This window comes from Mixophyes fleayi, chromosome 3 (assembly GCF_038048845.1).
Source record: "Mixophyes fleayi isolate aMixFle1 chromosome 3, aMixFle1.hap1, whole genome shotgun sequence".
Lineage (NCBI taxonomy): Eukaryota > Metazoa > Chordata > Amphibia > Anura > Limnodynastidae > Mixophyes > Mixophyes fleayi.
Window position 1 is genome coordinate 185172296 of NC_134404.1, and position 16081 is coordinate 185188376.

Below are 16081 nucleotides of genomic sequence, written 5' to 3' on the forward strand. Positions count from 1 at the left end.
ACTGGGGCATAGCTAGGTTAATCAAAATGTCACTAGGTGCCTCAGGATCTTGGACAATTTTTGTTTCAATTTCTTTTGTCCCTGGAATGTTGGGAGGTATGCTGTACAAACTGATGTGAAGATGACATGAACCTGCAGTTCAATATTGAAAAAAGTGAACTAGAACATTTGAGGTGACCCACAGCTAAAGAGGATTTCAACACAGGACAAAAATACATTTATTCAACAGTTCCAGTTCAATGCTTTTTAATTATGCAAACATGAAATGCAAAGTTTAGGGGAGGATCAAAGAAAGGGTCCTGCTCGCATACATAAAAGGCTTTCTGTTGAACCAAAGCATATATGCAAACATAGGTTTTTCCTGTTATATTGGTGGCTTACTTGCAGCGTCCTATAAAGCATTGGGTATTGTCATGGTGGAACTGATGTAATTGTTACATTATTGGGGAGTCACAGATGCCTAGGCAATGACATGTACTGCATCAACTATTTTAGTCATTTAGTCAGAAATCTGTGTACAGTGAGCAATATGAGTCATGCCAAGATGTGTCTGGCAGTATATGAAAACAGGTGCTTGAAACCCAATATTATGAATGATCCCTTGACCTATTGACAAGGGGTATGGCAAATTAAATCTCTACCAGCATGTTCTGGGTTGTAGCTGTCAAGCCAGATAACAGGTTGACACACGACTGAATGATAGCAGGGTCAGTGACCCGAGTCTGCACTTACTATTGTAAAAGGTATATTGGTGTATCCTGTTTGACTAACATGTATTTTTTGAAAATAAATATAGAGAGAAGTTTAGCCATGGCTAGACCCCTGTATCTAAAATCTAATGTGGCACCATTTAAAAAGGGTCTCAGGGAAAGTGAGTGGTTTACAATTGTAAACATTCTAAAAACAAACACTGATGCTACGTATTTATATCCGGCATATCATATTTATCCACTAACTTTTTTGTTTTGTTTTGTTTTGTCATTCCTGAACATGAGAATCACTTAGTATCGAAGCATTTACTAGGGCCACAGGGTGAAAAAAATAGTGTATCTTATCTTCTGCTCTGTTTTTTTCTTTATTTTGAAGCACGGGGGTGGCCACTGCCCAGTAAATTATCCTGTGTGTGACTCCTGTGTTAGTTTTTTTTAGAGATGCCAGTAAAGCAATGGCAAAGAACAATAGTGACATAAAGGTATATTACTTATGCAAAAGTCGTTTAAAAAACATGTAGACATAGTTTGCCTTCTGTTTGTATTTACATTTATAGCCATATATGCAAGACTTGAAATGCCTTATTGAAAACACACTGTGCTAGTAACAATAATAATAGTAGTGAATTCATCAGTCACACCACAAGTCTCTGAAAGTGCTAGGAATAAGCAGAATAAAAATCGAGCTTCACAACGAACTCCTGCAGTAAAAAGTAGTATATATTATACATTTTGTTATATGTAAGCTTTAGCAATTGTACTTGCATACAATTTTTTCTCACTATAAAATTATATTAGATGAGATACACTAATTATCACTACATCCCCCTTCAAAATATCTTAATCAGGGCCGGAACCAGGCATTGGTGAACAGAGCTGCTGCCAAGATTCCCTGAGTATTTTCCTTCTCCTTCTCTTCTTAATATAAAGTCAAGTCTGGAGTGGGTAAAGAGGCCTAATTATTAAACATGTGTGTTATTAATTTAATGTCAGGGCTGGTTGTATGGAGGGAGCCATAGAGCCCTCCTGGCTTTCCAAGAGGCGAATAGTACTATTCCCTTTCCAAACAGAGCACCAACATTCCAGGATCCAGACAAGCATCTTAAATCACCAGTCGCAGTAGGTAATCAAACTTGCAAAAAACGGTATGAAAGATGAGCACAAATGTCCTAATTATAGGGGTGGAAACTTTCCTGACTTACAAGAGAAAGCTATATAAAAGCTTTATGCTAAACACGGATAGTTGGGAGGTACATCCCCCTGGTGGTGGTACATACTGAACCTCTTGGTTGGACTATACCCTATGGTTAAAATTTGCCAGCCAGTCTCTGTCTATATACAAGACAGAGAGCACCCTAATGTCTGATTATACAATACACAGAACATTTTAGTGACCACTACAGTACAGAGAGCATTCTACTGATCTATACAATATAAAGAACATTTTAGTGACCAATATATATAATACAGAGAACAGCTTAATGGCTAATATACAATACAGAGAGAATCTTAATAAACATTATAAAATACAGAGTGCATTCTAATGACATATACAATACCAGAGAACATCTTCAACCAATATACAATAAAGAGAACATGAATTCTGGAGAACTAGACAAATACATATCAGAGTAAATTTCTAGGATTGCTACAATTATGTAAACTTATATATTAAACAAAATGATGGAATTGTGATTTTTGTCTGATTTTCTCAGACATAAACTAAAAAACTTCTGATCTCTCTCAATAAAAAGGCGGTTTTGCCACAGAACTACTGCTCTTTGGATGTTTTTATTTTTGTGGCCTATTCTCTGTAACTTCTAGAGACTGTTATCTATAAAAATCCCAGTAAAACAGCAGTTTTTGAGATACTTAAAACAACCTATTTGGCACCAACAATCATTCCACAGGTCACATTTCTTCCCCATTCCGTTGTTTGGTCTGAACAACAACTGAACCTCTTGACCACTTCTGCAGGCTTTTATGCATTGAATTGCTGCCACTTGGTTGGCTGATCACATATTTACATTAACAAACAAGAATTTTCTTTGTTAGAGTGAGAGATTAAAATTTAATGCCAGTTAAAATGATAAATAATCAAAATTCTTTAAAGTTGGCTTGGTCACAAAGCTGTAAACCACCTACTGCACTGAATAGACTAAGCAATATCTTTTATTTATATATTAAGTCTATCAGATTGACATTGATCTTCGTGTGTACAAATCATACAATGAAAATATGATGAACTCTAAGGGGGGTATTCAATTGACGGCGGGATCGCCAAAAATCCTGTGCTCGAAAAATATTACCGTTAATACGGTAATATTGCGCGTAAATACCATTAATACGGTAATTTACTCGGTGGATTTCAGGTCTGCGGCGATCCCGCCGTCAATTGAATACCCCCCTAAGATTGGTTAAGATTGGTTATGTACATCTTTGTTAAGTGATCAACTGTGTGATTAGGCTGCATTTGAGCAGTTTATATAAACAATGTATTTCATATAGCAATATATAGCAATTAAACTGAGTAACATGAATTAGTTAATGTATGTTGTATAGGCTACTGGCAAATAAAGTAATGTCAAGTAAAGAAGTCCATAATCAAGATCCTATTCTGTTTAATACTGTAAAACATCTTGTGTATGGTTTACATAACAGTATCACCTGAGCAAACGGCATATAATGAAAATGTAACAAGTTCATTGACATAAAGCTATTCCATGATTGACATTGGAGCTTCACTTCTTCTGTAAATGAAGTCAGAGTTCTTTTCTCAAGACTGCATAGTACCTAGTAATTAGGTAAGGCACATTCTGCATCTTCTGCCAAATGACGACTCTGTACTTGTCCAAGAAGCTTTGTCAGGAAGTTTGCTGGCACACCCACCCTGAAACACACCTAGTTAACCCTTGCCACTTTGAAAAACACAGGTATACTACCACTGGGAACATGAAAACTTGAAGCCAGCTCTCAGCTGTGTCATCTGACTCATCTGCCTGCTCAAGTAGGTTTTGTGAAGAAGAGAAAACAATTTATTGTAAGAGGGAAAAAAGGAACATTAGAGTTGGGAAAAGCCCCCAGAAGAGAAGCTGTTGTGTCTATCAGAATTTACTACAACTGTGGGTTATTTACAACGCTTTTACTATTTGATGCAATATTTCTCTATTCACCTACCAAAGACTTGATTGCTCTGTTTACCATGGTAAGTATTCTTCATAGTGTCATTAAATTTTGTTTGTGGTCCATTTCTGCATTGAATAATGATAGGACTGTGATGAAGAGAATATAGGAATACCTTGTGCTGTTTGTAAACAGAAGATTCAGCTTTTAAGTCCTTATATGTGCTGAAAACAGATACTTCTTTGTGTCTCGTGCAGCTTGTTTGACCAGTATTTGTTTGTCTTACTAAAGAGTGCTATTTAGGACAAAAATGTGAAATGTGCTCTCTATGGAAACTATTGACACAACTGTAAAAAACGATTGCTGTTTTCACAATGTGTGGCATCTTTTAGGAATCTACAAAAGACATTTTGTTTTAATGGAATGTCCCACCAAGACATATGTAGGTGATAAAAATATTCTCAGATAAAAACTATCCCACATTCATACTTTGCTGTTTGTATACGTATGTGAAAAAGAGCAATGTTCATACAATGATTTGCAGCTGCGTTATAAATACATAACAATATAGTAAATGTTTTGCACCCAACAAAACATCACCCTTTGATTTATTGCTTGCTTAATATGCAGATCTGCAAAGTACATGTTTCTTCAAATACAGTGTCTATTGTTCTGTTTAAATTTCATCATGATATTAAACACAGAAACAATTATAATTTAGTTAACCAAATGTGATTGGTGCAATTTGTCATATAGGCTTCCTGTATTTCATTAAAAGACCCCCCCTCCCCATGAGTTTTCTCTTATTCACTGTAGTGATTGTTCTCTTGCAATTCTCTATCTTCCTGGTTACAGGTTGTTGTCAGTCTCAGATTGTCTATGGAATGTGGAAACTGACTGGGGGCTGAATGACCAGATTGACACAAGTAAAAAAGTTACTTGTCATGTCTTGGAGGTGTTGACAAAATATGTCTTCTAGATTATTTTGTATTTCCAGCATTAATTGTGCATGCCAAGTAAATATACTATATTTGACACTAGTGTGACCTTAATGCTGGTCCTTGCATACATTTTGTTGACACTGGCTGCAGTTAAATCCAACTAGGATACAGATATTAAACTGTGCCTGTTTTATTGTATTCAATGTATTTTGTAATATTGTGAAAGGTAATGGAGAAGTGTTCTTAAATATTTCTGTAGCACTGTCTCACCAAGCCTATGTAGCTGGTGTCTCTGAGATAGCACAGATAGTAGTACCGTTAAACCAAGTTGGTTTATGCGTTAGTTAACCTGGGACAGTCACAAAAATCTTCTCTTCAACCTCATATTTGTGAAAGATTAAAGTGAGTTGAGGAAACAGAACACTATAAAAGCTTTATTGTATTTGTTATCCACAGGTAAACATGGTTTAGCTTCTTGCAGATACGGAAATCTGGCAGAAGTGATGGCTAGGCATTGTGTTTTTAATAATCAGGCAAATAGATAATTTCCCTATGGCCCAACAGTGAAGCATAGTTTGTGGGAGGAGCAACAAGAGCCACTGTTAGGGGCAACTTGATGGTGCAAGAAGAAACTCTTCTGTTAATGAATGGTCTTCTTTGAGATTCATGTCACTGGTTATTTTTAAATCTCTTACATAAACATTGAAGCTTAGACCTAACAGAGCTCTGGTGTAACATCTGTAAAAAAACTGGTATCCAAGAAGTGGTCCAGTTGGTAGAATGTAAGGAATCAGGAACAAGCCAAGATCTGTGCAGGCAGGAATGGAGTGCAGTTAAACAAGTCAGTACATAGATAATGAAGCATAGATGTAGTAAAGGACAGGCAGATGCAGTACACAGGTTACAACATACATTCCAACCATTCCAATTTAGACAGGACAGTCCTGATTTGAGGGCTCTGTCCCACCAGCCTGATTGGGAAGCTTTGTCCCATTTTTTGGTAAGTTTGGAGAAGATACCGTCCACTGTTGCTTTGCATGGCAGTGCATCGGTGAACAAGTGCTGTGTGCACTGGTGCTCACTTCAGTGTAGGAGTTTGGAGGGGAGGGGAGAACAGAACGGGTTAGCCTAGCACTTGTGTCCAGCTGCCAGAGGGACAAACATTGGGAGGTATGGGTAACAATAGTAGAAGAAGCAGAGTGATATCCACATTTTCCATTATCATAGTTGATGATTTGGACCTGGGAAGGATGTGTCTATAAAAAACTTTATGTCCATGAAATTTCATCTAGCACCAGAATCAGTAATTGCTGTATGAGGTAGAACTTGTATGTGTACTGTTCTTAATTATTATTGGCAGCAATGGATAGGGATGAATCGTGGTTAGCTTATCTTTCTCTTCCTGAGATGTAGAGAGCGGAGGTTGTGGGATAGAATGAATCGCATTTAGTTTGCAATCTGCTGTAAAGATTGTTCTCTTGACGTTGTGCCTGGTCCCTATGTAGTCAATTGGCTACATAGTGACCAGGCTTTCCGCAGTTTATGCACAGATCTACAGAGCGATGTCAGTCCCTCTCTTCAGATATGAGAGGTGTTGGATCCACTGTAGAGATAGTTTTAGGAACATCTCTTGCGTCTCTATTCTGTTCTCAGAGAGTCTGATAAATATGAATGCTTAACTTAATATATGCATCCAGTTTATTTGGAGTTTCACAAATCTAAGCAAGCTCATCTTTTATTTCTTCAGATAAACTTCTATGAAAATGGTGTCTCTGGGGGGGGGGGGGGGGGGATTCAATTCCCCCCAAATTAGTGCAGCGTTAAAGCAGTTACCGTTATTATGGTAATTTGAACCTGGCTTTCTGATCGAAGCTCACGGAGCTGCGAGCAAAAAGCCAGCGCTGAAACTACCGTAATAGCGGTAATTAAGCGCAGTATTACCGTAATAACAGTAATAATGCGCAGGCCACGTTACTTTTACCAGTAACGCAGCCAATTGAATTCACCCCAGTGTGGAGGCTTTCTAAATAGTATCAATGAGATTCAGCCACTGTAGTTACTTTGCAGAGCTGCTAAAATGACTTCAGCTGTAATGCAACAATTAGATCATCAAAATGTAAATTCATTTAATCAATTATATTGTCCAAATTCCCTAATTCAGGACTGCCTGTTTCAAATACAGTGAATGCTCTAGCCATAATAAAATTATCCAACATTTTAAATACCCCCTTAATGCGTCCTCTGATAGGCTACTGATTTTGAACAGGTGAAGGTCACTAAATAATCTCCGGGAACAGTCACTCAAGAACTGCAGTTCACAGAAAAACTGTGTCAGTGTCAGATAAGCAAGATCAGACCAATAACACAGAATCCAGGGTTAAAAGTCCAACAGGTCAAGCGCCTGAAGTTTGGTACACTTTACCACTGGAAAGAAAAAAAATACACTTATTTTTGTGTGAAATCAATGTTGGGAATATTTTGTATATATTTTTTGTATTTATCTATTTTAGCGCCCCTTCTTTTTTTAGATACATCCATTTAACAGTGCATAATTCCTTAGTTTACTGAAGGATAGTAAAAATAACAAAGAAAATGTCCAGACATTTGGCTTGATAGTGGAACACCCAGTTCTGTGTCCAATTTGCCTACTCACGAATGACCAGATCCCATCCCTTATTATGCAGTTGGACGCACGCATAGAAATAACCAGCAGACTGCAGTTTCTAGCAGCATAAATTAAAATCACTCTGGAGCCCTGATGCCTCAGTTTGCTTCTCTGATGGTACGTAATAGCCCATAAAATAATCAAATATTCTAAAGTAGGTGAGTATGATATGTAATAAGTGTATACACTTAAAGTGAAGGTATCATTGAGTTATGCTTTAACTAGGTAAGCTCCTCTCCCCTTTTTTGATTTTTTTGCCCAGTTCATAAATTTAGAAGGACTTGCACATATACCTGGTACTTGGTACTGTTAAAATCATCTTTAATACAAAAGAACATTTTCACTATTGGAATTGTTCTTTTTAAATTAATAATTACTGAAGCATTTGTTTAAGGTACATAATTCACAAGAATTATGTTACAGATATATTAATTAAATCTACATTATGAGACCAGGGATAAACTTAGTAGTATAAATACACATTTGTTTTAAAACAGGTAAAGTTACTATGAGCCTGAAGTTAAATAGTTATGCATGAGAGGTCAGATTGCCTGTATTGAAATCTATACGTACATAGTTACACACCAGAACCATGACCATACTTGGTATATTCTAGATAACAATTACATCTTGACATGGCATAGAGAGATTCACACACAACATCCCTTAAGCCCTATGACAGTGTTGCTGTGAATAGGAGCCTGAGAATGACAATTTTTGCAAAATGATGGTTGAATGTGGGGGATCTTGGGCTAGTAATCATAATTCATACCATGTGCATTATATGTCCTTTTAAAAACACAGACACCCCTGTCCCAAGCGAGATCGTTCCTCTACAATTGAGATGCCAGTATCTAAAGCACGAGGGGCTCTCAGATGGCATTATGGTGTTTAGTGTGCCCCTCACCTATCTGTCCTCTGTCATTCTCAAGCATTTTGATTCTTGTCATGGAGGTGTACAAATGCTTTAATTTTATGTTATGTGTGTGTTCTCTCCCTAATCTCCCTTTTTGCTATCTGTGACCTCTCTCTATTGCTCTCTAAAGAGACAGTAAGGTACTATTGTCATTTTGTAATTATTGTGATATTACTGGATTATGCTGAGCTGTGGCTTTTTTTTTAACAAATGCTGGATAAAATGATATTAAAATGTATTGCTGGGCTTTAAAGTTAATGAGGTGGCAACCAAAATTTTTCTCCCTTCTTACATGCCGAGCTGGGCATTAGAAGGTTTTTGCTAAGGGACAAGCCCCTACAGATATCCAGTACTTCATGGACAATGGTAGAACAAAGGTGCGTGGCCCACAGTATGATGTCATTTTGACATGTCGTCCAGGCATGTTGTTGTGTGTAGAGTTGGGGCCTATCGCGTAATTGCAGCCCAGGGCCCTAGTTCATCTTAGTCAACCTGTGCTTTGTCATACAATAGCCATAACTATTTTCCATGATACATCACTGTGCTAGTTATGTTTAAAGCAAAAACTTCCATTAAAGGTCATTTATGAAATTGCAAAAATGCAGATTCACTGCATTTTGATTTTGTGACTTTATGTCTATTTTTGTGTGAATCCGGCCTATTATATGCAAAGTGAACAGATAAATGCGTCATCATGGTGACAGTGAGGTACAAAAGTTTGTTCTTTCTGATATAATAAAGTGAGCTGGTCAGGGAGTTTCTTGCTGAATGCAGACAAGGCATAGAAGTGTACCTTATATTGCACAAAAATGCAAACATTTGATTTTTTTTGTTGCAAAACAAGATATTTAAATAAAATCCAGGGGTGGAGAGTAAGCATTTTGCAAGATGTTACAGTTGGCTGCAGTGTCTCTTAACCCTAATGTAATCGTTCAACCACCAATACTTTCATAAAGGGATGCCAAACACATTTTATGTGAAAGTGCATTTAGAGGTACAATTCCGTCAATGGAATAAGAACTGTACAAATATAAATGTGTCACCTGAAATTAAGACCATGCCAGTGCCCCCCTATTCTTATAGTATACCTATTATTATCATTATTTATACAGCACCCACATAATTTACATTAGTGCGTTATAGAGTGTGTTCAATCATTCATGGTCTAAATTACATAACATAAACACATTAACATTAACCTACAAATGTGTTTTTCGGCTGTGGGACGAGGCTTGGATTTCTGGAGGTAACCTCCGCAAACATGCGGAGAAATGCAAACTCCACACAGATAGTGCCCTGGTCAAAGTGTAGCCAGACAGAAATGCTAACTATTGTATTTTTAGATAGGAATGAACAGTATATTAGAAGAAAGTTAAAGGTTAAATTGATGGAGATGATTCAAGAGGGTGAGTAATTTTAACTTTCCTGCATGGGAGTCAAGGCCAGTAATCCCACCAATGACCACGTAGAGTACCTGCACTGGGACAATTCCTAATGCAGAATGTGGACATGCATTTATAAGTGCATGAGGCTGACAAATGGGTGCATAACTAAATATGCTGTGCTTCTGCATTTTTTGTTTTTAGTAAATAATGGGCATTCACCAGATTTGGAGATTATTAACATGAGTTCCTTCTGAATCTCATAGTAGATGACTTGGTTGCCATTGTTAGATCTACAAGTGCTGAGAAGAAAGGAGACTAATCAGTCTTTAATGGCTCTTCAGAAACTCCAGTGAATAAAGTGTACCTGTCATACAAATTTTAAAAATCTAATGTTGATATTATAGACTGACTAGAATCCTATTTGCAATGTACAGTTATTAACCCGTTACAGTTATCCTCCCTCCTGTCTCTCTACCTACCCTTCTGCTACAACTTCACTATAATTGCTTTGCCTGGAGCCTCTGAAGTCATGGTATTACTCGCTTATTGTTCTGTACTGTCTCTATTGTTTGTATTGTGTACGGCGCTGTGGAAACCTTGTGGCGCCTTATAAATAAATGATGATAATAATAACCCGGTTACCATTCTTGAGAAAATCAGACTGTGTCCTACTATCTGTTTTATTCTTCCTGCTATACCTTAGGCCTGTGGTGGGTAACGAACAGCTGCTAGCCCGGAAAGCCTTCAGCCTCCAGCTCTGTGGATCTGCTCTGATTTATTTTCTGCTTTATGACATGACTGAATGGGAGCAGCCAGCTTCAGCACCACGTGCTCTCCCCCCTTATTCTGCAGGCTCCGCATTTGTAGGCTGTAGATCAGCCAGGGATTGGAGGCATTTGGAGAGGTCAGAGTGGCAGGTTTCAGTGGCATGTTTGGGAATTTAGGAGTGCATGTGTGTTCTGAGGGCATTTTGGGATGAGTGATGTAAGGAATGGGTCTGTATTTCATTCATGAAAATAAGAGTAATAGAAAGCTCTTTTGAAGCTTGCCCATCACTGCATTTTTTAAAATAGCTGTTCATGTAGGCTGCCCTGTGGACTCAACTATTGGAGGGACAAGCTGTTTTCCATCCCAACATGGCAAAATGTGGCTCCCCATGTGAGCCCAGTATATGATATATAATCCAGTCACCGCTCTGCAGTGGTAGCACCCTTCCCTGCATTCAGATACCTCATCTGCCTACTCTTAGTCTAACCCAAGACTGAAGATCCTATGAAATCAATCTTATGTGATCATTCTGAGTCAGTAACAAGTCTTTGTTAAAAGGTGTCAGGTTTCCTAGCAATTTATGTTACAGAAAGTTTATCAGGAACAAAAACAATACATGGGATGCTGACACTGTAAGACAATGAAGGTATCATGGTTATTCATGTTATGCAATGATAAAAAATCGTTTCAGCATTGTAACAAGAAATCCCAGTGATGTCACAAGGGATTTCCTCCAGGTCAGAAGGACTACATCTTGAAATAGCTGAATTGAATAGTAACTGCTATTGTAAATACTTGAGCTTGATAAAAGTTACATATATTTGGTATCCATTGGAAAACCATGAAAGCTTAGAATGTATGAAAGTAAACCTGGGAATAATTATTTAAAAGTATAATTTTTGTCTGTTTTTTTCTAACCTATGGATGTAAAAATAAAGTTATCTATTTCAAAATAGTTACAAAAACCCAGTTCCAGAAACTCAGTTATGTCCCCAAAAATACGACATAATATGTTTAGTACAATAAGAAATTAGAAAGAAATTATTGAGGAAAAAGTGGCAATGCAAAACCATGAAATGGATTTGGTCATAGAGGTGTAAACTACCTTTCTCCTCAAGGCGTTAATGTGTAGTGTATGCAGGTGATAGGCAGGGCCGGATTAACCCGAGGTCTACCTGGGCTACAGCCCAGGGGCCTTGGGCATCCAGGGGGCCCTTGACAGAGTTCAGCAGCATTATTGAGCTCAGTAATCTCCATACTCCTCAGGAAGGAGCTTACAGCGCACCGCAGAAGGACAACAGTGACAGGAGAAGGTAAGCGCTTGGGGTGCGGCAGCGGGCGGCTAAGAGGGTGCGGGCGGCTTACGGGGGGGTGGCCTCACAGGGGAATGGGGGCCCCCTTGGCCCAGGGGCCTCCATTCCCTTAATCCGGCCCTGGTGATAGGTCCATTTTGAGAAAGGAAACAAAATGTAAAAACAAAGATTTTTTTTTTTCTATAGATAAAATATAATATAAAAATGTTATAAAATGTTACTGCTATCATAACCTCAAATAGGGAGCTCTTTATGACAAGACAAAAATCCTTTGTGCTAGCAAAAATGATAATAGGTATTGTTTTTGCTTTGCCCTCTATAGTAACAGGGTTATCACTGGCTATCATCATAGAGCTTAAGGGGGTGCAGCAAAAAGGTACGATTTATCAAGCAGCAAAGGCGTTTTATTTTTGATTCAATAGTATTTCTCCAAACGTTAACACCCTCTCAGGGAAAATTGTATGCAGTTTTGTTTTGTGCAGCCCTATCAAGCATAACCTTCTCTTTATTCCATGTTCTTTCTCCATTCTAAGCCATCATTTTTGTAAAAGCTTAGCAGAGACACATTTGTATTTCTTTTCCTACTTTCATATGACATAAGACTGTTCCCATGTACTAAACAGGATGGAGGCTGGAGAAAGGCTATTAGAAGTTAATAGAGCCCTTCACAACAGCCCATATTAACTTTTATAAATGATTGCAAATGACCTGATAAACAGTTCCATTATGAGCCTAGAAAAAAAACTATTGAGCATGCGCACACTTTTCGTCCTGCATGCTCACTAAAAAAATACATGGGGAAAACTGTTTCTGCAAAAATAACTCTTTTTGTGACTGCCTGAAAATGATCTCCAACTAATCACTTGAGTTGTCTCTTTTGGTTCCTGTTGATAAATTATGGTGAAAGACTTGACCACAGTAAGCGGCGAACAAAAAATATTCTTAATGCCGCAGTGGAAAGAATTGTAGCTGGGTTTAACCAGAATGTGACTTGTCATTATTCTCACATTTTATAAGGCATACTTAGAGGCCTGTACAGGCCTGCTAGAAAAATATAGTCAGGTTTGACAAAGACATGAAAGAAAAAAATGAAAGAATAAAGGAGGATTGTGACTGGATCACTTATAAGTAACTCATGGTATACATTTATTTAAAGGAAATAGCGCAGGGCGCTTATTTATATAATTGCAAATGCACTTATGTTTGATAGTGTGTATATTTTGGTATAGGAAATCTTTATTTCTGAGACCAGGGGAGAAAATTTGTTTTTTTCTGTTTTAACCTTACTAGAGGAAATGCATTATTTCTGATGTATATATCTAATACAATAAGCCTTTGTTTAGGAAGTCTTTTGTGTATCTTGGTGTAAGGAAATGCCTTGTTTGGGGTTTTGCAACTTTTCTTGGGAAATTCTTTTCTGTGGAGGAAATGTGTATTCTGCATCTGTTAGAAGAAAGGACCCATGTAAATTAGACCTTTTGATGTGTGAGGGTCTAGCACCTGAAGGCATGGGAAAATTTAATTAAACTGCTGTTAGATTTTCTCTGTGTCTGAAACAAGGTCCAGGAAATCACAGCAAGTGTTAGGATATCACAGAGTAGTGTAAATATTGTTAGCTTTGCATTGCATCTAAATCCATGTTTGAGTAAACAAATTGCATCCTGATTCTAAAAATAGCCTGTGAGGCTGTGTCCAAATCTACCGTATTTGCCGGCGTATAAGACGACTGGGCGTATAGGACGACCCCCAACATTTCCACTCAAAATTATAGAGTTTGTTATATACTCGCCGTATAAGACTACCCCCTCTTCCGCACACCTTCCACACACACACTGTATTAAATCACTGGCCCCCACACACACTGTATTAAATCACTGGCCCCCACACACACTGTATTAAATCACTGGCCCCCACACACGCTGTATTAAATCACTGGCCCCCACACACGTTGTATTAAATCACTGGCCCCCACACACGCTGTATTAAATCACTGGCCCCCACACACGCTGTATTAAATCACTGGCCCCCACACACACTGTATTAAATCACTGGCCCCCACACACACTGCATGAAGTCACTGGCCCCCACACACACTGCATGAAGTCACTGGCCCCCACACACACTGCATTAAGTCACTGGCCCCAACACACTCACTGCATGAAGTCACTGGCCCCCACACACACACACACACACACTCATATATGCTGATCACACACACACTCATATATGCTGATCACACACTCTGCATTGACATGACATAACATAAAACAAACATAACATAACACATACTAATAACACTTACCTTCTTCTGCTGTCACTCTCCTCTGTCCCCCTCCTGTCACTCTCATCTGTCCCTCTCTCACTTTGCCCCCTCTGCCGCGCCCCAGCCATAAAAAAAAACCCAGAAACACCAATCCGCGCGACGCCGGGACCCAGCATCCTCCTCTCTCACACAGCCTGTCACTGATATGACAGCTGCGTGAGAGAGGAGGATGCTGGGTCCCGGCGCCGCGCGGATTGGTAAGTGTTTCTGTTTGGTTTTTTTTATGGCTGGCCCGCGGCACCCCTGAGACCCCTGAGTTTGGCACCCGGCGTATAAGACGACCCCCCCACTTGGAGGCATGTTTTTCAGGTCAAAAAAGTCGTCTTATACGCCGGCAAATACGGTATATAAACAGCCCTGTCTTGTAGTGAAAATTGTTCTTCTGATTTCATCTGACCTGAGTACTGATACCTTCAATCAGTGTGACTGAAAATAAACATCACTTGCTTCAAAGACCTGCTTGAAAACATCTTCCATGCCGAAAATCCTGTGACCTACAAATTAGACCCAAAATCTAATCCGCTCCCGGCTGTTTCTGAGGTTTTGACCCAGCATCCAGTACCACCGCTCTGCCCACTACACAGCAGCTCTGGTCAGAGTGATAGGACAGGGGGAATCCATCCACAGCAACCCTGATCCATAGGAAGAGGACAGGAGTACCAGCCCAGGGACACCAGTAACGGGGTACATTCGCAGTGTCAGTTACCCAGAAGAAACCCGGTACTGAATGCCGGTAAAGGAGTCCAGTGGTGACAGCATTTGTAAGCCCCTCCTACACTGGTGAGAGGGCGCGTTTGGGATAACGAAAGGGAACGGAGGCAAAATAAGCCCAGCCGGTTCCCAGCAGCAACAGACAGGGTGGCATAGGCGGTCCATCCTTTCACAAGGATCAACAATTGTTGAATGATTTTAAAGGTATTGCCCAGAGCTTGGTGGTTAGGGAGATATCCTACCCGGTGGATAGTCAGATATGATAGTTGGGCATTTAGTTAAAGGCCAGGGCCTTACCATAAATGTACATATCTGCTTGAAGTAGACAGATCAGCGATAATTGTGGCAATCCGAGGGGCCTTTGCCCTCTTTAGGTATGATCTAAAGCATAGATTCCAAATGGAGCCTGGACAATATCCCCCATCATAGAAAGGAATTAAACAAGTGGGGCACATTTTTTTATAATATATTTTTGAAAAGCCATCATGCCCAGACACCTTGTGGGGTTTCAGGGAGCATATGGCTACAGATAGTACTTCCATTTATATAGGGTTATACAGAGAGTTTGTTTGTCCTTAATGTAAGCAAAGCAGAGAGCCTGTGCTTTCTACTGAGCTCTCAATGAGTTGCTTATCATGGTGTATCACAATTAGGCAAAATAGAAACCCCATTTATAAAGCACTCCATTATCACAGAGGCGTGTAGGGATCAATTTGATCCCTCCTTTTAGCAATAGTAGAGAATGCCAGGTCTTGGAAGATTGTCATCTACGTCACAGCCGATAGGTTTGCCTTGGCAGGCCACCAAGGTCCTCTCCTTTAGCCATGTAGAAATGCCTCATTATCACCTTATATTTGTTTAATTTTCTTAAAATGTTTTGCACAAACTTCAATAAAATGTATCAAGTTTAAAAAAAATGCATCCTAATGACTCCATCATGTGCTGTTCTGGAGTCTAGAAGCTTTGGCCAGAGGGCCCTGTGTGCTCAGTCCAGCAAGAGTTTTGATTCTGGTTCATTGGGGGCCAAGTGATGAAACAACCATTGCAGGATAAAGGAGAGTTACATGTGCGTTATAGACTACAGAATACTGCTCAAGCAAAGGTTGTCTCTCCACTACTGATTTTCAAGATATTCACCTTTGTTTTGTAAATTAATCAGCTCATTCTGCAAATAACTAAAGGCTTGGTCAGTTTTACTCTTGAAGAACACCAAAACATCAAACATT

General features: G+C 39.0%; 1 protein-coding gene across 2 annotated transcripts in view; it reads left to right on the forward strand.

The window, feature by feature from the left end:
- The window catches only part of CRYBG1 (crystallin beta-gamma domain containing 1), a 255952-nt gene that overhangs the window by 137192 nt on the left and 102679 nt on the right, over positions 1 to 16081 (forward strand). Inside the window, exon 1 of one of the 2 annotated variants that reach the window (XM_075202861.1) lies at positions 3660 to 3915. The exons of the other annotated variant lie outside the window; for it this stretch is intronic. Coding sequence (XP_075058962.1) covers positions 3913 to 3915 — 3 coding nt within the window. The 5' untranslated portion in view covers positions 3660 to 3912. Of the gene's footprint in view, positions 1 to 3659; positions 3916 to 16081 lie in introns of those variants that run through there. 2 annotated transcript variants of the gene reach the window in all.